General features: G+C 45.4%; 1 protein-coding gene and 1 long non-coding RNA gene across 4 annotated transcripts; one reads left to right on the forward strand and one right to left on the reverse strand.

Annotated features, from left to right (window-relative positions):
* The first annotated feature begins 5,539 nt into the window (after positions 1 to 5,539).
* Positions 5,540 to 24,529, forward strand: LOC123447637 (signal recognition particle 54 kDa protein 3). Of its 3 annotated transcripts, none has more exons than XM_045124256.1 (13): positions 5,540 to 5,940; positions 7,669 to 7,794; positions 7,893 to 8,392; positions 11,166 to 11,301; positions 12,454 to 12,541; positions 21,933 to 22,283; positions 22,480 to 22,633; positions 22,727 to 22,877; positions 22,962 to 23,110; positions 23,415 to 23,515; positions 23,591 to 23,748; positions 23,844 to 23,958; positions 24,045 to 24,529. In XM_045124256.1, the coding sequence occupies exons 5-13, from the start codon at positions 12,535 to 12,537 to the stop codon at positions 24,368 to 24,370; spliced, it is 1,512 nt and encodes a 503-aa protein (XP_044980191.1). In that variant the 5' UTR covers positions 5,540 to 5,940; positions 7,669 to 7,794; positions 7,893 to 8,392; positions 11,166 to 11,301; positions 12,454 to 12,534; the 3' UTR covers positions 24,371 to 24,529. The 3 variants fall into 3 exon arrangements, with proteins under 3 accessions (XP_044980191.1, XP_044980183.1, XP_044980201.1); XM_045124248.1 differs by having other exon boundaries at positions 11,179 to 11,301; XM_045124266.1 differs by lacking the exon at positions 5,540 to 5,940 and adding an exon at positions 7,469 to 7,567 and having other exon boundaries at positions 11,179 to 11,301.
* LOC123447654 lies at positions 18,347 to 19,252 on the reverse strand. Its single transcript, XR_006631526.1, has 2 exons — positions 18,805 to 19,252; positions 18,347 to 18,700 (listed from the first exon to the last, which is right to left on the reverse strand). It is a non-coding gene; the product is annotated as an uncharacterized LOC123447654 (long non-coding RNA).
* Positions 24,530 to 25,854: the final 1,325 nt, after the last annotated feature.

Consider the following 25,854-nt stretch of genomic DNA (forward strand, 5'->3'; position numbering starts at 1 on the left):
CTTGATTCCATCTCTAGACTTGTTATGCTAGTTTCGTTTCCATGTCATATTGCTCGCTGCCTACCACTGAAATTAAATTGCCTCTTCATATGCCATGAGCCCAAACACTGTTACCCCTCCTAGCAAACTTGTATGGCTAAGTAGGCTTTGCTCAGCTACTAATGATAGCATTGCTAGATGCAGGTGCTTTGACTCATGTGATAACATGAGCTTGATATCATTATCTTAAATTCATTTATTTAATTAATGCACCTATATACTTGGTAAATGACGGGAGGCCTAGCCTTTTGCCGGGTGCTTTGTTCTGTTATTGTCGCCTTAGTTACCGGTTACCGGTGTTTGATTCCATAATGATCGCTCCTAACACGTTCGGGGTTGTTATGGGCACCCCCTCGATAAATCGCGTTGTGCTAAGGCTTGTCCGGCAGGACCCAACATTGGTGTTAATTTTCTAATCACATAATAACCTGCATAGGGAATGATCACCCCGAGGATCTTTAATCAACAACCCGGGCCAGTGCTCCTCATGAGTGTTGGTCCAAACTGGTCTGCCTGCGGGGCCACCACAAGGAAACTTGAGGTTTGGTACCTGTAGCTAGTTCTATCCGGCGTGTCCTGAGACTGAGATACGCGGCTCTTATCGGGGTCGTCGACACGTCGGGAGGTCCTGCTAGTCTTGCCTTACCTTAGCGATATATCTTGCGTATAGGAATCCCAGTGAAGCTTTGGTTTCCCCCAGAGTTGAGGTTTTCCTCTAAGGAATCCGACGAGATCACGAGATTCGTGATAGAGGATTACTTTGCGGCATGTGTACGTTTGTGATGGACTAGTTGGAGCACCCCTGCAGGGTTTAATCTTTCGGAAAGCTGTGCCCGCGGTTATGTGGCAACTTGGAATATTTTGTTAACATCCGGTATTAGAGAACTTAAACATAAGCTAATAAAATTGCCAACTGTGTGCGTAACCGTAATTGTCCCTTCGAAGATCTCTCTTCGAACGGGAACACGGTGGGGTTATGAATGCCGTAGGTAGGTGTTCAGGATCATTTAGTGATCAAGTATACCCGACCGCTAGTGTAGACCACCTTCACAATTACTTTGCGTAAGTTAGCCACTTAATCAAGCTTAGGATGTTGCAGGCTGATACACTTCACCCTTACCCTACCTAATAACATGACTAGTTCTGGCACCAAGGTCTTAGATTGTTGAGTCCCCGTGGCTCACGAATTCCTCTGAAACTCCCAACAGGTACAGGTACCCCAGAGACAGATGATCCCGACAGCACCCAGCTGGAGTGGCAGTACGACGAGGAGACAGACCGCCTCTACGTGAACTATCCAGAGGACTGAGGCGTGGTCGTGATCGTGGGCCTGTAGGCAGGGTAGCATAGCATTTTCATGTTTTGTAGTCCGTAGCGGAACTACCTTGATTGTATTTGTGATGTACTCTGAGTTATTAATAAGAAGACACTTGAATCCCGAATTGTCTACTTTTATTATTATTTGTGCTATGTTACTTGCTTGCGAAATGCTTAGATGCGCTTGTCTGCAGGACCGCATCTTGGTTGTTACATTTATAGAGTATAAATTGAGTAGTTGTCAACTGAATCTTGCAAATTAAGTTAATTAATAAACTGACACTATGTGCATACTAGATAGTTGATTCTAAAGTAGCATCACTTATAAGAATCACCTATGCAAAGATAAAAATAACGTTAGTTCAATTTCTATATACTGATTTTATTATTTCATATGCACTTATGTGATGTGTTTGGATTTATCTAGTGCAGATATCAGTCTTTCAAATCAAAACTTCTGTACGAAGTTGCACATATAAATCTACCTAAGATGGTGTTTATTACAAAGAGTCTAACTTAATTTAATATCACCAGTGATCTATTTATACATTATACATGCTATTTGTTTGCAGTGTGGACTTTGCTCATCCAAATTGAGAATTTTGTTTTTCCAACATATTTTATGATATTTCAACCTAATATGCAATATTATGGTTATTAGTAGTACTAGCAAAAGGGCCCGTGCGTTGCAACGGGAGAAAAAAATACCACACGCTTTTAATCTTTTTATAATCATTTTGATTTGTTAAAATAATAGCAAAAGGACTCGTGCGTTGCAACGGAAAAAAATACCACACGCTTTTAATCTTTTTATAATCATTTTGATTTATTAAATTAATAAGCTAACTAACTAATGTAGTTAGTCCTATCCTATTTTGTTGAGAAATCAACCCGTCCATTGTTAATTCCACCATGATGAAAAAATTGAGCGGGACAAGCAAAGCAAAACAAAGAGGCTACCTGAATTGATCAATGGACTGTTATCTTATTTCACTCATGGGGTAGAGAATGTGGGATCAGATGACAAACCGAAGGTGGTGTTCCATTCTCTGTCTCTACAACAATACAAGCTTACATTCAATACATTCATTCATCAGCAAACAAATCCCCACAAAACAAAATTTCTTGCCGGTGCTTGGCACACGGTTGGAGGCATGGGGAGGGGATCTCACCAGATGATGAGTTCCTGCCGGAAGAGGGGATACGATGAGGGGAGCAAGGGTTAGGCGCCTCTATCTGGCCATAAGGAGTCGCCGTTGTCGCGCCATAACCTCAGAGTTCCCCGTGTGAGCCATGGAGGCCCGCCTCCACCTGGAAGTACTTCGCTCCGCCGCGCCTTATCCGCACGCCGCCGCCGTTCTGCATCGAGCAGACGCATCATCCCCAGTCACTTTAGCTGTCGCGTTGATTTGATCCAGAAGCTGTGCTCGAGCGCCGAAACGGGGGCAGCAAGCGGGCAGAGGTGCGACCGCGGAGACGGGTGGGTTGAGATCGACAAAGTGGTGGTTGAGGTCGGCCGCGGCGACGAGTGGTGTGGCAGCGGCCTGGGCACATGCCAGGGTGGACCAGGGTCGACGCGATGCGCTCGAGCGCTGCAACGGGGGCAGTGAGCGGGGAGAGGTACGACCACGGAGGCGGGTGGGTTGAGATCGGCAGCGGTGGCAGTTGAGGTCGGCCACGGCGGCGAGTGGTGTGGCGGCGCCCTGGGCACAGGCCAGGGTGTCCCATGGTCGACAGGAGGAGGCGATGCGTACGGGTATAATTTTTGCAGCGAATCTTTTTTTCCTTTTGCGTTGCAGATAAATGATGGAGCGCGGGTTGAATAACAAAAATTACAGGGTTCTTTTATACAAATGTCGCGGTGGGTTTTTCGACGGAAGCTATAGCCGCTTTATTATTAGGTATAGATAAGCTAAATAACTAATATAGTCAGTCCTATCCTATTTTGTTGAGAGATCAACCCGTCCATTGTTAATTCCACCATGATGAGAAATTGAGCGGGACAAGCAAAGCAAAACAAAGAGGCTATGTGAATTGATCAATGGACTGTTATCTTATTTCACTCATGGGGTAGAGAATGTGGGATCAGATGACAAACTGAAGGTGGTGTTCCATTCTCTGTCTCTACAACAATACAATCTTACATTTAATACATTCATTCATCAGCAAACAAATCCCCACAAAACAAAATTTCTTGCCGGTGCTTGACACACGGTTGGAGGCATGGGGAGGGGATCTCACCAGATGATGAGTTCCTGCCGGAGGAGGAGATACGATGAGGGGAGCAAGGGTTAGGCGCCTCTATCTGGCCATAAGGAGTCGCCGTTGCCGCGTCATACCTCGGAGTTCCCCGTGTGAGCCATGGAGGCCCGCCTCCATCTGCAAGTACTTCGCTCCGCCGCGCCTTATCCGCGCGCCGCCGCCGTTCTGCATCGAGCAGACGCATCATCCCCAGTCACTGTAGCTATCGCGTTGATTTGATCCAGAAGTTGTGCTCGAGCGCCGAAACGGGGGCAGCAAGCGGGCAGAGGTGCGACCGCGGAGGCGGGTGGGTTGAGATCGACAACAGCGGTGGTTGAGGTCGGCCGCGGCGACGAGTGGTGTGGCAGCGGCCTGGGCACAGGCCAGGGTGGACTAGGGTCGACGCGATGCGCTCGAGCGCCGCAACGGGGGCAGTGAGCGGGGAGAGGTACAGCCGCGGAGGCGGGTGGGTTGAGATCAGCAGCGGTGGCGATTGAGGTCGTCCGTGGCGGCGAGTGGTGTGCCGGCGGCCTGGGCACAGGCCAGGGTGGCCCAGGGTCGACGGGAGGAGACGATGCGTACGGGTATAATTTTTGCTGCGAATCGTTTTTTTCCTGTTGCGTTGCAGATAAATGATGGAGCGCGGGTTGAATAACAAAAATTACTGGGTTTTTTTTATAAAAATGCTACGGTGAGTTTTCCGACGGAAACAATAGCCGCTTTATTCCTACTAGCAAAAGGGCCCATGCGTTGCAACGGGAGAAAGAAATACCACACGGCACACACTCTTAATTTATAAAAAAATGTCTATAATTTGAGAATTTATAGTTACGATACAAATAAAGATGGTCTTATCCTACAAAAATGCAGTTCAAAATTTCACAGGTCTTCCATTTTAACAGGACTTGCATGTAGATTTAATACGTGCAAAGAATCAGTCAAGTGACCTTCAGTTTCATCTCTAATCCTGATTTTATTGATGTGTTCATCCCCAACCCGGATGAGTACCGGTATGAAAGAAAGACGAATAATGACTTATTTATTAAGATTGCACCCTAGATAGTATTTTTATTAAACGTTTAACAGATAAAATAATATCATATTTAAATTCTACATATTTTTCTAATCAAATTCCATGTATAATATGTTAAATTTAGAGTTACGGTTTAAAAGATATGATTATTTTAAAAAATATTTAATTTAATATATACTACGAGTTTAATGTCATAAACAGTAAGAGCTTTTTTATAAAATTACCTCGGTGGATTTTCCGACGGAAGCGATAGCCTCTTTATTATTAGGTAAAGATTACTATCACTATTACTATTACTACTAGTTAATTGCCCGTGCATTGCTACGATCTAATCCTTTAATTGACACATATTATCTCGGCACACTACAAGGCTACATAACTTGTTGCTTACCATCAACAAACTCGGTTTCTATGTTTCTCTTTGCCCATCTCATGACAAGTCTAGGCATAAATCTACCACATTTATGCATTCAAGCTTGTGCTATGTTTACTTTGCACATATAGAAAATTATCAGTTTAGGACTCTACATTTCATTAGGACGGTCGATCTGTTCCTTCTCATGAAAATGTCAACACCGATAAAAAGAATTGGCATCTTTTTTTGTGGCATATTAGCACAACAGAATAATTCAAGATCATGTAGTTGCATATATAATATAGTATATTTGGCCAATTAAGAAAACAGTTCGCACTATTAATAACCAAGAGACGACATTTTTTAAAAGACTGTTCTTTGGAGCTTAAAGTAACACAACGGGAGTTTAAGCACCACTCAATAAGTTAGTTAATATAAACCAAAATGCAAAGGAGATATGGGAAGTAATGTCTTAAAAAAGGTTAAAAAGAAGTGGGCCAGCTCACTCTGTAGCAGCATAGATTAAAAAAAAATACTCACTTTGTCTTCCTGGTCACCACCACACCCCCTCACACTCCCACCGCTATCCACTCAAGCTCACCTGTGCTGCCGCCGCCGCCCCTCCTCTCCGACGCGACCGTCACCGGAGCCGCCCTCCTCGCCCGCTCACGCACGCCTCATGCTCCCATGGTTCGCGGCTCCCTCCTGCTCCAAACCCTAAGCCCCCGTCCCCCTCGCGCCACCTGCTCACCTCTCCCCCTCCATCTCCCGCGGGACTCCTCCCCGGCCGTCACTACGCCGTCCGCGCCGACCGCGGCCTCCGCCCCGCCGCTCGAAGACTGACTCCGCCTCCTGCGCGGCGAGCGCGACAGAAGCTGGCGGGCCTCTTCAGAGTCAACCTCTTCACCTCACCCAGAGTGGATGAAGCTACATCAAGTTCAACAAAAGATGCCCGGTGAGTCTTTTGAACAGTAGGATCTACCCCATCCTTGACTGCATGCTGTTTGCTGTCCGGATTTTTATCGTGGTTAACTATGCTAGCTCTAGCATCAGAAGCACAAGTCAGCATCTGGCGATAGGCCTCATGAAGCTCCAGCCGCCGGCTTTGAGCCACTAATTGAGCTCCAGAAGGGAGATGCTCCTTGTTTTACAATGTTTAATTAGCATGTTCTCCCCACCTATTATTTATTTTTATTTTGAAAATACAGTAGATCCAATCAGAACAAGAATATCTGCAGATAAGCACAGTATCAGCAGCTGCAAGGCCATTAGAGCACACGAGAGAGAAGAGGTGGTAATTAAGATTTAAGGGGCCCTTTGGAACGCAAGTGTAGTTTCGTATGTATTACCTCCACATTCAGTAAGAGCTCAAGTGGAGGGGGATTCAGAGTTCCCAGCCACAGCAGCTCAGGTCCAGGGGAACTGAATCGTGAAAAATCCATCAAAGTAGTTGAGATCTCCCTGAGTACACCCAACTCCCCATGATCTATACTGCAAACCGCCAGCCCCTGATGTTTCAGCTGCGGCGGCTGCCCGAGGTGGCCTCCCAAGCCAATGCGTTAGCACACAGGGCACGACTGGAGGGGTGACCCCATGAAGCGAAGGTCTGAAGCCAGGGGAGACGGCACGCATCACCACCAGCATCCTTCCTCATCGATGCCTCTCCCTCGCAGATGAAGCTTTATAAGGACGTAGGGATGGCAAGCATCGACGGTGGAAGTTAAGTAGGACTACAATGGCAAATATGAACAGAAAATTGACAATGGATGGAAAAATAGGACCAAAAAACCAAAAAAAATGGCATCAACAAGAATATGCTTTTAAATTGGTTCAGTAAAAAGATTTCATGCCATCTCACCTTCCCAGAAGGTCCACACAAAGAACCAGAGCCGTAAGAAAGAACCAAAGCCATAGGTAATGTCAGGTTTCTTTTTCAAGCCACAGGCCCACAACGTACAGAATATATATAACTTAATTTTCACAATGAGCCCATGACCATTCACAGTTGCCAAACGGGTATTCTTCAAATCAAGAAGAAACAAATAAAAGTTAGTAGGGAAATCAAGCTGTTTTCTGGAGTATATTCCAGGAGTACTCGCTAATCAAATTACTATAATTAAACAGTAGTTAATTGCCCGTGCGTTGCAACGGGATCATAATATTCTAGATCTTCATCTCTGCCAGTGGCGCATTTGACACACAATCCCGTCGTAACTTATCCACCAACTCTTTTCTATAGGTTGCAAATTTTTATAACACGTAACAGTCTTTATCTTCATGCTCTACAACGTTTGTAAATAGGAACAAAAGACATCATGTAGGCCACCCATACCGTTAAAGAAAAATCAAAGACTGTGTACAGGGCTAAGTTTCATCGTCTATAATTCAAACAAATTAAAGTAACAAGTTTAAGAGGAAATGATATAGCTATCAAGTATACTTATATTGTGATACAGTTCTGGTGCAAATGACATCACAATCGCAGTAGCGGTTAGGAATTACGAGTTACATGAAGGGCATCTCAACCTAAGTAGATTATGAGTCAACTTATTCTTCCTGAGCTGTCAAGATATAAGCTTATGGTACTTACTCTGTTGCCCTCCCTGTTAGTTCATGTTTTAGTACGAGTTTGGCATCCATATGTTTAATCTGAATGCATGCTTATTATTGGTTCTGCTGCTAGGTTGGGAGAGCCAAGCAGGATTGCAAGAGCAAAGATGCTCAGATCAAGAGCATGGAAGAAACAATCCAATCCCTTGAAGCCAAGAACAAGGCAAAGGACCTGCTCACTATGAATCTCCAAGATAAGGTACTGTCAACATTTTTTAGCATCCAAACTTACTGCCTTGTTACTGCTATGCATGAAGAATTAATATGTTTCTTGCTGCTTCTCATTCTTCTATACAGATCAAGGAGTTGGAGTCGCAGCTGCTGGTTGAGAGGAAGATAGCGAGGCAGCACGTGGACAACAAGATCGCCCAAGACGTCGAGCGAAAGCAGCAGCAGCAGCAAAGCCTCAAGATGGAAGAGAGCAACACACATTTGAGAAACCCCATGTCAGAGAGGAACCTCAACGCCACCATGGAGATCCTGAGCATTTTTAATAGAGATCCACACGATTCATATTGATAATATCACACTCAAAGATAAGTGGTTGTGTAATAGCAAAACAACCTAAAATTTGGCAACAAGACAATAGTTAGTATTTTTGTTCTTCTTTATCAAGTCACTGTCAATGCATCTTCCTCTTGTATTTGGTCGAACCTTCACGTTGTCTCTTGTTATTTCCAGCTTGAATAGGTGCAGCTTTGACAAAGTATAGGATGGGCAGATGTCACGAAAGGAATAATCATGGTTTTTGAAGACTGATAATACTCCCTCGAGTACTACACAGCAAAAAAACTCAGGTTAGTGTGCGTTAAGATCTACAATAGTTATGTGGTTGTAATGCAAATCTGAACATACTTTACCTTGAGTAGGTATAATTTGATCCGACTACTTTATGTGCTAAGGACTTCCTTGTATACTATGTTCTTCATGGTCGCTAATAAGGGCTCAGATCTTTTTCTCTTCTTTGAATTCTTGCTTTGTTCCTTGCCCTTGCCTTTATCCCTGCCGTCGTCGTTGATGGCGAGAATCTTAATGTTCCTCTTCGCGGTGGCTCTAGACAATGCAACATAGAGCTGACCGTGAGAGAAAATCGGGTCCGGTAGGTACACCCCGACAATCGGTATGGTCTCTCCTTGCGCCTTGTTGATCGTCATGGCAAAGCTGAGCCTAATAGGGAACTGCTTCCTCTTGAACTTGAAAGGGAAGATATCATCATCGGATGGGCATAGAGGTATCCGAGGAAGGAACACCCTCCTACCATCATGTTGTCCTAGCACGATTTCTGCGTCGATGGCGTTCCTCTGGAAACCCCGGACCACAAGCCTTGTGCCGTTACATAACCCATTAGCTGGATCTATGTTTCTCAATAGTATAATGGGGCAATTTATCTTTAGTTTGAGGGCATGCGGAGGCAGCCCGTTGGGAGTCAGGTTGTTGAGGAACTCGGGGGCATAGTAGCCGTGTGGGTCATCCTCTGCACTATCAAAACTATGGTAGATCTTCTCTTCGCCCTGGAAGTGCTCTATCATGCGTGTGTTTATCTTATCAACGTTGTTGTTCTTGGTGGAGAGGATCGCTCGAGATGTCATGTAATTTGGATCAGACATGTTGTGGTCTAGAGCAGGAAATACATGGTCGATTAGCTTCTCTAGGTCAACACCGTATCCTGTTGGCGGCACACAAATGTCTTGAGGGAGCCTTATGTTGCCTTCCTCGTCAGTTTCTTCGGTGTCGTTGCCTACCCTTAGCAAGTAATCTGCGAACCACGGGTCGTTATGCGCCCTCATGTTCGTGACGAGCCTTAGCTGGCGCATACCCTTCCAAAGGTATGAACTCCGTAGGGTCGCATCGATTATCTGACCCCGTGACCCTTTCCTAACGACTGGAAGCACCTGCCTGAAGTCCCCACCGAACACGATAGTTTTCCCCCCGAACGGTTGGTGTCGTCGTCCCATAATGTCCCGCATGCTATTATCCAGTGCCTCAACAGCTTGCCGCTTTGTCATGTTGGCCTCGTCCCATAGGATGAGGGAAGCCATGCGTAGGAGCTTGGCCGTCCCACTTTGCTTGGTGAAGCTACACGACGCCCCATCTTCAATGCTGAGTGGGATCTTGAACCTCGAGTGGGCTGTCCTGCCTCCAGGCATGATGGAAGCCGCGACGCCCGATGTCGCCGTAGCCACCGCTATCTTGCCCTCCCCCCGAACCTTTGCGAGCAGTGCCCTATATAGGAAGGTCTTCCCGGTGCCTCCCGGGCCATCGACAAAGAATACACCCCCATCACCGGCATCTACTGCTGCCAGGATCTCGTCGTATGCAAGCCTTTGCTCAGGGTTTAGCGAGGACGCTAAAGCAGCGTCGTGTGCATCAACCTCGATGGTGGACTCCTCTGTGACTTCTCTGGCCTCGCCTCCAGTAGTGTCATAGGTCTCGTCAATGTCCGGAAGAGGGAACAACGCTATGTCTTTGCCCATTGACTGTAGCATGCCCCTGATGTCTAGCAACACCATCTGCTCCAGTGCCTTTGAGCAGGTGTGTGATCGGCGGTAGTCATCAGACATCGCCTCTAGGTGCCTATCCCATAGACCGCGCACGTCACCTAGCTCACAGAATACCAAGATTGTTGCAAAGAGCCTCCTGAGCGAGGCTGGCATCGCGAATTGTGTTGACTCTGTAAGAGACTCGTCAAGCGTGTTGTCGGCCTCGATGAGGCCCGATCTCTCGGCAGCCTCACGGAAGCTATCACATAGCACACCGTCCACGGTCCTTAGGTCCTCGAAGGATGTCTTGCCTGGTACGTGGTTGAGCAGCACTCGCAGAAAGTATCGCTCCCCCTCGGCTGGATGTGCTGACACGATTCGACCTACTTGGTGTTGCTTTTGCCTCGGCCTCCAGTACTTTTCTCTCTGCCATGTGAAACTTCCCGGAAAGTCCTTGTACAGGATATCTCGAGCCCAAACATGTTGCTGATTAGCGAGGAAATACTCCGTCAACATTGACTTAGATGCTTTATCACGGGCGACGACATCGGTCAGGTCCTCTCCTGCTTTGAACGTGACACTATGCATATTTGGGAGATGAAGCGGCAACTGTAGGACCGACGGGAAACTCTCAAAAAGCTTGAAGCCGAATGTCCTCCACATCACCTCCGGTGGAGTAACCCATCTCGCATCGATGTACCTTTTAATGTCGTCTACAACCCCTTTGTCATCGGGCTGGTCAATGCTAATCGATGTATACCTTATATGCAGACATGTGATTGGCATAGACATACCTCTTTTTCCTTTATCATACACACTCCCGCTTCTGGCTCCTATATGTTATTCATTAAAATTGCATTCTTTTGAAATAAGAAAATGATAAAACATGATGAATGATGAATGCACTCTTTTGCAATAAGAAAACTGCATTCTCCTATACTGTGTAAACCTTCTTTTAGTTGAGCTGATTTAATAAGCATCATATTCTACTTTGCATGCCTTGCTCCATTTTATGTAGTGGGACGAGTTGCCCAATATAGAAGAGCTTACTGGTGTAAATATGACTTGGGTTTCCACTTTGATGGTTCAGCATTTGCTTGTAGCTGCTGATGGGTATGCATTGGAGAGACTAACGCTGCTTTCTGAACTCAATCAATGTAAAGACGTTGCGAGTAAACAAAGTTCCAAATACTTTGGCGCTGGCTGAACAACACCATTTCCACCAGGTAAAAACTGTTTGCTTGAAATTCGTGGCCTCGCCGAAATATTTGAAAGGTAGCTAGCAATCTTCTGAATTTAAGCCTGAGAATATGTTTTGCTATAGAATTTGGCGATATCCGGTGTGGGTTTTCTTGTGGCTACAGAATTTGTTACAATATGATGAAATTATGCTTTATGCTTCTTTAGTTAATGAAATTATGTTGTATGCTTCTTTAGGTTAACATATTTTAGGTCCCAGAATGAGATTAATCATGCTGTTACATTGGCAAATATAGTGTGTATTTCATATCATCTTTTTTCATGCAAAATAAAAAAAAGTGGTAGACGGCTTAAATATTTGGAAATTCCTAGGTTATGTGCCAGCTGCCAAGTATTCGATCTGTTGCTACATACTTGCTGCTATAAATGCCAGTTTGGAACCTAAAAACTTTGGTTATTCTTGGTTGCTGTTTGGAAATTAAAGGTATTACTGTAGCATTAAATGTATTAACCTGAATCTAACTCTTCTCTATCTGCGAGCTCAGATGTGTGGCAACAGTGTTTCTTGGCCATTGAATTGGATAATTTTCGTGATTATAATTTTCAACTAAATCATGCATAAGGAGTTCAAGATTGGGTTTTCTTTTATTTTTTGAAAAATAAGATTGTCCATATAAAAAAGTACATATTAAGGAATCTTTTGTGAGTGGTGCAATGCCTTTTGATAGTATGCAAAAATTTATGCCTATACTGTTCCATTTTCCTTACCTAACATGGTGTTTCTTGATAGAGTGGGAGTAGAGGTCAACGGTACTTGTGGAGTGGTGCAGTTTAAATGTTTTAAGTGAGACTTGGTTTGATGCCTCTATGATAGATGAATACATCCTTAATCCGGCTATCAAATAATTGCATCATACTTGGAGGTAGCAGGGACGTGACATATGTCTTTCGAATCTAGGTAGTACTTAGCTTACCTGGTAGACAACATTACTTTCAAAATATTTACCTATTATGATAGGAAAATCCTATCTGTATTGATGGAGCTAGCACTGCATTGTAGATTGAACATGCCTAACTCTAAACCCTCATCCTCGCACTTCGATTTGAAATATAAAGACGATCGACGATTGTGTGCTTTTGTATTTGAAGTTTTCATCAACTTCGATTTGTTTATTCAGATCAAGACGGTGGTATATACATCCGAATTCGAACCAAAGAGTGCCTTAAAAGGAGGGAATTAGCAGGGCAAGGAAAGAATAATGGAAGGTAATTTTGATTATCTTTACTATTAAAAGGACCATAATAGTTTTCAGATTCCGATTCTCTTGACAAATATTTGTTTCTGGTTCTCTTGTGATTGTGGTTGTGGTTAACATATGCAAAACATTACCTGAGCATGTGATTGAGGGAGGGAGGCAGGGAGAGAACTTGATTTCCTTTGGAGCCTATAGAGATTCTTAGTAACCACTATAGAAAGAGATAGAGCCTTAAACAGAGCATTATGAGAGCCTCAAGTAATGCACGCCTTATAAGAATTGTCTTAGTAACCACGTTCAAGTTCAGGGAGGGAGGCAGGGAGAGAACTAACTTCTAGAACTATTTTATTCAAAACATTGTGGAGTCATTACCTGAACAACTGTAAATTGTTGCTAACGATGGATTCATGAATATATAACTCTTCAGAAATTGTTCTTAATTCATGAATAAATACGTGTACTTAAAAGAGCACTTGCGCTATTCCATGACGGGAGTGCGCCTCCTCCTTAACCACTTCGAAGAGCAGCAACGTCTGGAGCGACATGAGGTTGCGGGGCTCGGGATGGTCACGTTGTGGCAGCCCATGACTTCAGCATGTGCAGCGGCAGCGTATTCTCCACTAGCATGAGTTATACAATTTTTAGTGGAATCTCCCACTTATTCGCAGCTAATCCACCTAAAACTATAGTGGGTTGTTAGTTATCCTTCATGAAGCTAACAAGTGGTAGTGGTGGATGTCATCGGTCCTTATTTACTAAGAGATTCCTTACCAATGAATGTAGTTTCCCTAGCTAATTTACCGCACCCTGATCCTTATGGCTGCAGTATCCCTAGCATTAGCATGCAACATTGGTAAATTGATGCTAACAGAAAGGACAAGGTACAGAACAGGAGTGCTCATATAGCAAAAAAACAAGAAGGCCTATGGTTTGTAGAACATGCCGTGTATATTTGATGGTTTAGACAATATTTATGGTTTAGAAGACGAGACTCCACCACCATTATCATTTATCAAATGCACAGACATTACCAGTAAAGACATTTAGGGGAAGAGCTATTAGCATGCACAACCCGATGTATACGAAACTGGTGCAGCGAGCTATTAGCATGCATAATCCGATGTATACGAAACTGGTGCGGCGGGGCGACGCCGAGCTGCGCCTGCGGCATATGGAGGTGGGGTGGGTGGGACGGCGAACCCTAGCATGCGGTGGGAGGAGGAGATGACCAGATGGGTAGGTTGTCCAAACATAGTCGTGGGAGAGGAGGAATCCTGCAGGGGCCGACGGGGTTGGACGCAAGGGCCGACAACGGGGCTGGCGGCGCGGCTGGCCGGCGGCGGGGATGGGAACACCTGGGAAGAGGCGGACACGAGGAGATCTGACCACGAGGAGATGTGACCAACACAGCCAACACGGTTTGGAGTCCTCCGGTGATGGATGCGACAGCAACAGGTGGTTTGATGTTCTCCGCGGTGTATTCGGCAGCAGTAGATGGGTTGAAGGCCTCTGGCGATGGATGTGATAGTACCAGGTGGAGCAGGCAAGGGAGGCAGCACCAGGTGGGGCAAGGTGGTGTTCTGTAGCGGCGGGGCAAGGTGGTGCTCTGTAGCGGCAAGGCTGGTGGTGCTCTGTAGCGGCGAGGCTAGCGGCTAGTGAGGCAGCACCAGGCGCAGCCTGTAGCCGTCGCTGCGTGGTGCTCTGTAGCCGTCGCTGCGTGGAGGGTTTGGCTTGGAAGGAACTGTCAGGACGTGCTTTAGTTAGTGGGTTTTGTATTGAACCGTTTTGTTTTGAGCTGTTGACCGTACCACGTGGGAACCGGTGCTTGGTTTATCGCCTGGTTTATGAAGGGTTAAAAAAAATCGAAAAAATCGATGGAAAGGCTACCGGTAGGAGGGGATCGCACGAGGTGGAACCATCACGACGACGGCAGATCCCTTTTAATAGTAGAGATTACTACTAGGTATAGGTATAGATATAGATATAAATATAGACTAGTAAAAGGCCCGTGCGTTGCAACGGGACAAAGAAATGCGTGATCATTTTTTAAATCAGCAAACATTTTATGAATGAAAAACTATTTTATAAGTCACAAACCATTGTTTTTTTGAACTTTTAGAATATTTTTCCGTTCATAATCATTTTTAGAATTGACAAAATTTTGCACAATTTCATTATAAAAAGTACTTCATGAACTTTTAAAAAAATCATTAACATTGTTTGATTTCTCGAATATTTGTTTTCAAAATTTCAAACATTTTCTGCAAAATCACGAGTATTTTTGAATCCACAAACATTTTATAATTTATTAAACATTCTATTTGAAAATTCCCACTTTTTAAATTTTTCGATATTTTTATGCGTCCTCCCCATTTTCGAAATGGGGAGGAGAAAACATTCTCTGCATCCGTAGAAACGAAATACTTTCCGAGATGCGAAGAAAACTGTAAGTGAAGCACGAGGAACGACAACAGTGGTTATGAACAAAGAAGGCGCTAATTAGGCGGGCGGGATCAAGCGAGGCCCCGATGCACCGGAGCTCGTACCTGGACCTTGTGAATCCTCTCATACTCCATTGCAGAAAATAGCTCGTACCTGGACCTTGTGAATCCTCTCATACTCCATTGCAGAAAATACTCCAAAAATAGAGGTTTAACATAGAAGAACAGAAAAATACTAAAATAAGCACAAATGTGTACATCAAATATCCAACAGATTCGTCCAACAAGGATATGTGAAGAAAGATAAAGTAATCTACATAGGTTGCGATGCAACATCACAGGCTAGGCCTGATGAAAACATGCCAGGTGACACAAATAGCCTGAAGGTGCGCATAAATAGCTCGTTTGATTTATGCTCGATGCAACTGACAGTGTGATAATGTTAAGTATAAAGCTTCATTTGAATGTTGAGTTATAAGTTTGACCCTAGTCGAGAAAAGTAATTTGGTAAGATGGTGGAGGCTGGGGAAACAATCATGGAAACTGACACGCAAAGTACCGACATAACAAAGTGTATGCTTCTGCAAATCATACACGAAGAATCTAGCTATCAAATCGATAGCAAACAGACATTGATTTTATACTAATGGGTGTTAATGTGATAATCATAGTGTACGCATTAGCAACAGACCACCAAACTAATCAAAGATATAGGGACAGGTGCAATGTCCTTAGATCTTAGTATCAAATGCATGAATGTCACAGCACATTCGTCCAGATTGGGTGCTTGCTGAGTGACGATCCCGGAGGATCAGATACCGCATGGACTCGGAACGCGTCTGAAACCATCGGATGGGTTTTATAGGAGCAATGAATACAAACACCTCAAAAATGTTGACAAGGGTCGCTATAATGTATTGTACACTTCTCTGATGGAGATTCACTATCTAGAAGTATGTGGTAACTGGCAATACGACAAAGGAACAACACATATGGCTAAACACTAACAGCAATATCAACTAACCTAAACAAGTACTACACAAGATAGCAATCCATTATTTGGTAATGCAGTTCAACAAATAAGGTTTTACTTTAGCATGGTAAGACTGCATAAGATATCAGACCCATCTATTGCTTAAGCGCATCTCTAGCAGATCCCCGAGTAGTCAGATTTAGGGAGAAAATTTCTAGTTTGGGGGATTAACCCAAGCTAGCAGGTCCCTCAAACGGTTAGTCCCACAAAACTATAGCTTTTGATCCCACGAAAAGCCACCCTCTAGCCTATTTTTGCTAACATTACACACACGTAGAGAGTATTCTCTTGCAGCACATGGCCTTCTGTGAGAGATCGGGAGGCTTGCATTTTTGGCAGTCGGTTATCCAACTGCTCCCGGTCCTCCGCATCGGGAACTCCATTAAAGTGGGCTCCGGGACCTCCACCCTGTTTTGGTTTGACCGGTGGGTGGGCGGGACCCCCTTTGCCGCCCGCTTCCCTAACCTGTTTGCCAACACGGTGGACCCGTGGATCTTTGTTGAGGCGTCCCTTATTAACTTAGGACGCCTGGCTTTCCGGCGGCCATTTGGGCCCCCGGACACCGTCGCATGGCACGAGCTCCTTGTGACCACCACCCTCCATGAACCGTACGTAGACCGGATTGCCGATCGCACCTCGTGGCATATAGAGCCATCACACAAGTTCTCCATGAAGTCTCTTTACCGGGCCATCGCTTCCATTCCTGCTCTGGAGCCCTTTGAGATGATCTGGAAGATCAGGCTCCCCTTGAAGATTAGGATCTTCATGTGGTAGTGGATCCGCGGCCGGGTCCCATCCGGAGTGGAGGTGCTCAAGCAAAATGGCCCGGGAGATGGCACTGCCCCCTATGTGGGACTATGGAAGACTCGAACTACATCTTCTTCTCGTCTATTTCTACCCAGTTTATGTGGACCTGCCTCCGCGAGACCATTAGGGGACATTGGTGTAACACCAACTTGCCCGGCCTTTACGTCGAGATACAGGCCTCCCCTCCTTCGGGACGGTACATTAGATGACTGGTTATTGGTGTCCTCGCGTGGACGCTTTGAACGGTCCAAAATAAGCTTGTAATTCAACGTGTGCCTCTTCGACGTGCGATTGACGCGGTGTTCAAAATGTGTTGTTATATGCAGCTCTGGCGGACGCTTAGCCGCCAACAGGACGAGGACGCCATCGACTCCATCTTTGCAGACCTCCGGAGGATGGCCTCCCGCTTGGCACCGCCGCTCCCTCCGTCACCACCCGAGTCGGATTAGCTCCTTCCATCGCGGTCTTTTCCGTCTTTGTTTTTTGTTCTTATGTTAGGGCTTGTTGAGCTGTGTCCTCAGCAGAATCCCTCGTACTGGGTGTCGTGCTATCTTGGGTGTGTGTGTTCGGATTTGGACTTATGTTTGTACTCGTGGCTTGATGGTTTGATACAGTAGGAGTGCAGGTTCCTAGGCATGTTTTCTTTTTATCAAGGAATAATAGGAAGCAAGAATAGAAAGGCATCACATAATTACGCTGCGCCAATCTTTCTGTTTCGTGAGCTGATCATCGATGGTCGCAGGGGGTGATTCTCCCGATTTGGGCGCCATGTAGTAATAGTAAGAGGATAGGCGATGCACGCATGAGTGGCTGAGTTTTGTGTCGTAATTATATTGTGATCAAGGTAATATGGTCGGGTGCATCATATGTTATCAAGTTCCACAATGGATCAAGTAGAGCTTAAGATGTAGCATATGTTTATAACAATTTTAGTTCGATACAAATAAAAAAAAAGTTTGATAGGTAAAAAATAACTCTGCTCATAGTAAGCTTTGTGCTGACCGGTGACACGATAAAGCAAACAGCTAAGAAACAAAACAGGCCAAACATCTTCGCTTTATTGCTGTGAAATCGCACGCAGCCTAGCCGATGACCGTCATTGTTATCTTCATCTCAAGATATTAGGTACGTGCAACTCATGGTTTCTTTAGTTTTTGTTTATCTTGAGCAAGAGGAAAACAACAAAATATATAAGAACTGTTAGAGAAGAGCAGAAGGTTCTTGGTGGTTGCTGTTGTGAAGGCATGAATGGTGTTGTCACCTTTTCCGTTCTCTTCTACAAAAGTTCACGAATCATAAAGCAGAGCATGTAGTACTATAATACTTTTCATATGGTATTCTCGATAATGAGAAAAAGCATGATACTATGTGAGAGAGCAAGTGTATGAGTATGACAAATCAAACTGGGGATCAAACTTAAATAAATTGCTTAAAGATCTCTAAACGTATCTAGTGGAGCTAGCGAGCACAAGTCTGAATTTTAATGTTTTCTATTTTTCACGTCATTTGGTTGATGGAAATCAAAAGGTAGAGATTAAAGAAGCGTTAATCATCTTGCTAGCCAACGGAAATACAGCGAGGCATAGGAGAAGAAAGAGAAACAGGAGATGCATTTTGTTTCAGGCAGATAAGTTCTATGATACATCCAACCCACTACAACTACAAGGGCACAAACACATACAGCAAAGACATCTCTGACAGCTTAACAAAAAGGGAGTGTGGAACCAACCACAAGCAGTTTCTAAAAGAAACACCAACAAATCTTCATTTTACAATGCAAGCTAGGTTAATTAGCTTGTGCAGTACAGTAGTAGATATGTACAATCAGCAGGTGATTGGGCATCCTTGTGTTTCAGGTGCATTTGAGCATGTCCAACTGGTGTTTAACCTGTAGGTTAACCCTGAACGGCATCAGAAAACACATATCTTTCATGCAATGCAATGACTGATTCATTAATAAGATGTACATGTGGATGGATGGGGAACACTGACCAAAATGGCATTGATCTCCTCTAGCAGAGGCTGTACAATGGAAACCAAGATCATGACATCTCCTCCAAAATCCTCAGGATCCTGGCAGCTCCCCATCAGCAACTGAATAAAGATCTCTCTTTCTGGAATGAGACCCAATGCTACCTGACAATTTGCAACTATGCTCAACAGATTAGGTCAGTGGAAACAACTCAAATCAACTGATGACTGCAACCCAGCAAGTTAATCTGCGCGCACGATCGATGAACTACTACTAATATCTATTTTTTTGAAACATACTACTAATATCGATCACTGGGAGAGAAGCTAGATGATCCGCTGATAGACGCACGCGAGAAGGAAGTCCAAATCAATGAGAAGCAAGCCCAAAGAAGGAAATTTAAGAAGCTTTGCCTTGCACTCCTAGCTGCTGCAGTGATTTGGTTCATACTCCCTGGATCAGCAGCAAAATTTCCTTCTTGTGGGAGCCATTGCACTGATGATGTTCTTAGTGTAGGCAATTAGCTAGAGAGAAGCTACTGTGTTCTTAGTAATATGTACCCTGGATCAGCAGCAACAGTTCTTACTGTGCAACATTATATTTGATATGTATCCTAGATCAGTTTTTGAATCATATATGTTATGAAAATATATGTCCAAATGATATATGTCCAAATGAAGTTTGTATGCAATCAGTTGAAAAAAAAGAGCAAAAGAATTTAGATGAATACTGCCCCGGTAAAGTAATATAAGAACGTTTAGATGAATAGCTTTATCCTTGAAACATATATCATGATGCTATCACCTAGCTCCTGCTTTCAGTAATAATGTATGATCCTGACCAGCTTCATGCGTGCTCTTGTAAAATTAAGTATGGATTTCTGGTAAAAATAAAAATAAGTGTAGCTTGTCGGCTTTCTGAAAACACACCGCGTTTCGAAAGAAAACAAAAGACTTCTTCTCCATCTAGTTGCTTTTTCCAACAAGGTTTCAGCACCATGTCTGTTCTCAAAAATCAACATGAAACACCTACCATCTGTAGGCAGGAACATCTCAGCTCTTACTACATGATGTCTGGCTGCTCGCCTTATGCTGGTGATGGAAAACAATGGGCAAGTGTAGGGTCAACGCCATACTTTTCTACCCTTGGTTCAGTTTGACTGCAGACAAATACTGACAGACATGTTTGGTTCAACAGTTTAACTCAAGACAGAGGGTGGGTTAGGGAAAAAAATTCTATGAGACCGGGTCTCATAAGCCATCGCGTGAGACCCGCCCTGATGGATGACACTTGGCATTGACAATCTCAAAGCATCCGCTCCCACTTTGCTAGTTAATTTCCAAGCCCAGCTTCTGTTCCCGATTGCAATTCCTAGGCTAGAACATGTACGTACACAAGTACACAACGATTACGGCCAAGCCAACCACCTCGGCCGCCATGACCGCGCCAAATGATCTCGTCACTCCATCCCAGAATACTTCGCCGTCGGCAACGGCGGACTATAGGTCATTCTCCAAGACGTAGATTCCTTGTTGATGACGACTACAATTCCTTATTGATGATGGTCACGCACCAAACGTCGTCTCAAACTGCCGGACTAAGTCCTTGTCCTCGTCGGCCGGGTGCAAGACACATGCAGCTGCTCGTCGTGAGCATGTTCCTTTCATGTTGCAAGGGCGACGAGCAGACGATATATGTCTGAACGACGACTCTTTGTTGCTGGCTGGTCGTGAGGGAATACACCAGCACAGAGTAGATTGACGCGTCTTAGCGCTTGTCCGTCGTCGATGTCTTGGCGCTGCCACCATCGATCGATATGTTCTTCTTGCCTTTGGAAGTTGTATAACCTTGTGATGAAGATTGGTGTAATCAGCGGACTACTATAATCGTTCAACCAGCCTAGCTTTTATGGATCACTCACGGGAGTGGAAGAGTCTTAGACGAACATGGCGCGTTAGCTGACGCTGGAACCATTGGCCGGGAGTCGGCCGTCGTGGACGAGCCCGGCGTCACATATATAGCAGCTGTATGCATCTTGCCGCATGGTTGCCATTGCACATCTATCGGTGACTAGGTCGTTCGGCAAGCCCGTGGATGAGAAGCTAGTCGTCGCAACATCATGCCACACGGCCACCGGCGGCGGTGAGATTGTTCGACACGACCATGGATGGGTAGTCGTGGACTTGTGGTAACATGAAGACATGCAGCCGTGAGCGGCGAGGTCATTCGGCGTGGCCATGGCCGACAGTTCTTAGTTATGTGGTAGTGTACCATATGTGGCCGTCAACGACAAGGTCACCAGGGCGTCGCCATGGATTAGAGCAGCACGCGAACCTTAACTCGTGGGGTGGAAGTTACGTAGGTATCTCATACAACAGGTTAGAAGATACTAGTACTACGTACGTGATTGAAATCGGGAATTGGAATCGTGATCGTATAATTGGGCAAACTGGGATTACGTGCTTTGAGATTGACACTGTGACGTGTCATCCATCGAGGCGGGTCTCATGCGCTGGCATGTGAGACCTGGTCTCATATAATTTTTTTCCGTGGGTTAGTTACCTTCTCCAGGCAGGGGCGGGGTCGAGGACGATGAGCGCGAGGGCGGCGGTAATGGCACTCTAGGACATGTTGAGGCCGAGCAGCAGCGCGACGAGCATGCCCAAGGTGATGGCGTAGACGCACGTCTTCCACAGCCTGTTCTTCCACTTCTCGTCCATGGCCGCCTCCTTCTCCTCCGCCGAGTTGAAGCAACAGTACTCCTCTTCCTTGGTCGTCACTCTGGCGGCGGAGCCCCTCCTCTGGTGGATCCCGACGCCGTCCAGCGCCTCTTCCTTGGCGGCTTCACCGTTGGGCTTGACCGGCGGCTCGCAGCAGTGCGCCTCGCAGCCGGCCGCGTCGGGAGTCCGTTGCGTCGCTGCGTCACCGAGGTGGCTTCAAGACTTGGAATCAGGCTCCAACTCGGGCTGATATAGATATAGATAGTTTAATGTTTTGAGGCCCTCGTCCTCTCGGGGAACGAGTCGTGTAGCGACTTACGTTCGGATTGCGTCCATCATAAAAGTCCGGTATTTTCATCGTGGACTCCCGTTTTCACGACACACGACCTATCGATCGTCGGAACCCTAATCCTTCTTCGTCGAGCTAGGGCACGGCCGGCCGGCCAGGATGGTGCTCGCGGAGCTGGGCGGGAGCATCTCCCGCGCGCTGGCGCGGATGAGCAGCGCGACGGTGGTCGATGAGAGCGTGCTCCGGGAGTGCCTCAACGAGATCGCGCGGGCGCTCATGCAGTCCGACGTCCGGTTCAAGACGGTCTGCGACCTGCAGGCCAACATCAGGAAGACCGTCAACCTCGAGGCCCTCGCCGCCGGCACCAACAAGCGCCGCATTATAGAGACCTCCGTCGGGAAGGAGCTCTGCAAGATGCTGGATACCGGGAAGCCCGCCTTCGTCCCCAAGAAGGGCAAGCCCAACGTCGTCATGTTCGTCGGATTGCAAGGTCAGAATTTCTCGCTGACAAACGGACCCCGCTTGCCTGTTCCCTTCTGCTTCTCCGTTTTTTGTGTACTACTTCCACACCTATTTCTGAATTTCGATCTCCATATATGCATGATTGCTGATTTGAGTTACAAATTTACAATAATGCAACATTGATGTGCGATAATACCTGAATCTATGACGATGTATGCTTGTAGGCTCTGGAAAAACAACCACCTGTACCAAGTACGCGCACTATCATCAGCGCAAGGGATTTAAGCCGTCGCTGGTTTGCGCCGACACGTTCAGAGCCGGTGCTTTTGATCAGTTAAAGCAGAACGCAACCAAGGCCAAGATACCCTTTTACGGAAGGTACCCTAGCTACATTGACAGACTTAATTACTTATAGGTTAAAAGCTTCTCCCCAAATTTTGTTCTAAATGAAATCACTGTCTTACTTTGCAGCTACATGGAGTCAGATCCTGTCAAGATTGCTGTTGAGGGCCTGGAAAAGTTCAGGCAAGAGAAATCTGATCTCATTATCATCGACACGAGTGGGCGCCATATGCAGGAGGCTGCACTCTTCGAGGAGATGCGCCAAGTTGCTGAAGCAACGGTATCTACACTGCCATGGTCTTGCATTGTTACTGTTATCCTCTAGTATTGAGATTTTGACTGGCCTTTTATGCTTCTTCCACAGAAACCAGACCTGGTGATATTTGTGATGGATGGCAGCATTGGTCAGGCTGCCTTTGATCAGGCACAGGCATTCAAACAGAGTGCTTCCGTTGGTGCTGTGATTGTCACGAAATTGGATGGTCATGCGAAGGGAGGCGGTGCACTGAGCGCGTAAGTATTTCTCTTTATTTTCTCGCTCCTCCTTGCGCTATTTGTGTTACTACTTACTAGTTCACTTATTATTTTAGTTCGACAGGAAAATGGCACTTGATTTAGGTTTATTTCTTTGTGCACGACTGAATATATGCTTAGTGTCTGTGAAACAGTTCAGACTATTATTGCTACGCTGTATTCTCAAATCCTGATTTAGTTTCATTATTGTGTGTTTTACAAGTTGGGCAATATATCTATTGATAGAGTATAAGCACTTTAGGAATACAAACCATTTTTTTACACCCTTGCTTCTTGTTTCCAGGGTTGCAGCTACGAAAAGCCCGGTGATATTCATTGGAACTGGAGAACACATTGATGATTTTGACGTTTTTAACGTGGAACCATTCGTCGCCCGTCTGCTAGGTTAGTAACTACATTCAGTATAGTTAATAACTTGGCGATTCTCCTTTCTAGTTTACCTAACGATGGTTTTGGCAGGTAGAGGAGACTTGCCTGGCTTAATCGACAAGATGGAGAGTATTGTGCCTGCTGATCAACAATCTGAGCTTGTGGCAAAGCTGTCTGAAGGAGCCTTCACTCTCAGACTTCTGTATGAGCAATTCCAGAATCTTCTGAAAATGGGACCAATGAGCCAGGTATATTTATCATGTTAACATCTGATTAACTTTCATACTGTACTTCTGTGATAGCATTGCTTAAGCCTGCATTTTCTTATTTATTTATCTTGCAGATCTTCTCCATGCTGCCTGGGTTTAGCTCGGAGTTGATGCCAAAAGGACAGGAGAAACAAAGCAAAGAAAAGTTCAAGCGGTACATGACAATTATGGACTCCATGACACCTGCAGGTGAGTAAATCTCTTTTGTGTGTAGCAACAAAAATACTGCAAGAGCGATCTTCTGAAACGTATCCCACCGCTGATCAACTTTGCAGAGCTCGACAGCACGAACCCGAAGCTGATGACCGAGTCGCGAATCATCCGGGTCGCTCGAGGGTCCGGCAGGAAAGTCAAGGACGTGATGGAGATGCTGGAAGAGTACAAGCGACTAGCCAAGATGTGGAGTAAGCTGAATGTATCGAAATTGATACCGCCGAATGGAAAGATGAGTGCTCAGGCCATCCAGAAGATGCTCAAAGTCATGCCGCCACAAGTGGTGCAGCAGATGGGGGGCAAAAGTGGCTTGGAGGCTCTCCTGAAACAATTGGGCGGAGGCAAGGACACGAGCAAAATGCTTGCTGGCATGAGGGGTGGTGCTTAGTCTTGCAAATGTAGGTGGTGCGCTTGCTGCATTGTAGAATTTCTCTCCTGACAAGAAGATACTGCAGTATATGTTTTCCTAACTCCCCATTGTACTTAAATTTCTCTGGAACTGACGTGTAGACAATCAAATTCACTGAGTGTGGATTTTGTGACTTTATTATCTGGTTTACGTGGGCTTCTGGGGAGTTTGAAACCCCAAAGTTAAAAAAATTAATTCCAAACTCCGTGACTTCTTGTCTTATAAATAATAAGAAGGAAAGGTGCTCTCTCCCCCTATCTTCCGGTGGCACCCGAGCGCCGTGGGGCAACCATGGCAACGACGGTCTACACCAGCAACTTTGCTGCCGTCATCACCAACTCTCTTCCCTTCTATTCAGCGGTGTAGAATCTCTTTTTCCCGTTGTAATCTTTACTTAAACATGATGCTTAATGCTATATATTATTATCAGTTGATCTGTGGCTATCCTATAATGTTTAGGTAGATTTTTTTTGTCCCATGGGTTGATCGACAATCATGATTGGTTTGATTTGTATGTTTTATTTTGGTACTGTCCTAAGGTGCCTCCCGTGTCGCGCACACATGGAGATTTCCTGTTGAAAGGTGTTGCAATACATTCATTACTCATTTATAGTGGGCGGCTAGACTCATAGAAGCGTACATTTAAGTAAGGGGTCGTTGCGTATGTGACTATCGTAAAAGGTTTTCGCCCCGCTTTATATATAAAGCAAACCACCAGACCAAGAGCACAAGCATAAGACCAAATTCACACACACCCACACACCCAAGGTGCATACGGGGGTAAGGGGGACTTGAAGTATTAATGCTATGGCTGGGTTTACCTTAATGATACTAGCAAAAGGGTCCGTGCGTTGCAACGGGAGAGAAAAATACCACACGCTTTTAATCTTTTTATAATCATTTTAACTTATTAAAATAATAAGCTAACTAACTAATGTAGTCAGTTATATCCTATTTTGTTGAGAAATCAACCCGTGCATTGTTAATTCCACCATGATGAGAAATTGAGCGGGACAAGCAAAGCAAAACAAAGAGGCTACGTGAATTGATCAATGGACTGTTATCTTATTTCACTCATGGGGTAGAGAATGTGGGATCAGATGACAAACTGAAGGTGGTGTTCCATTCTCTCTCTCTACAACAATGCAATCTTACATTCAATACATTCATTCATCAGCAAATAAATTCCCACAAAACAAAATTTCTTGCCGGTGCTTGGCACACGGTTGGAGGCATGGGGAGGGGATCTCACTAAATGATGAGTTCCTGCCGGAGGAGGGGATACGATGAGGGGAGCAAGGGTTAGGCACCTCTATCTGGCCATAAGGAGTCGCCGTTGCCGCGCCATAACCTCGAAGTTCCCCGTGTGAGCCATGGAGGCCCGCCTCCACCTGCAAGTACTTCGCTCTGCCGCGCCTTATCCGCGCGCCGCCGCCGTTCTGCATCGAGCAGACGCATCATCC

Source organism: Hordeum vulgare, chromosome 1H (assembly GCF_904849725.1).
Source record: "Hordeum vulgare subsp. vulgare chromosome 1H, MorexV3_pseudomolecules_assembly, whole genome shotgun sequence".
In the NCBI taxonomy this organism is placed as follows: domain Eukaryota; kingdom Viridiplantae; phylum Streptophyta; class Magnoliopsida; order Poales; family Poaceae; genus Hordeum; species Hordeum vulgare.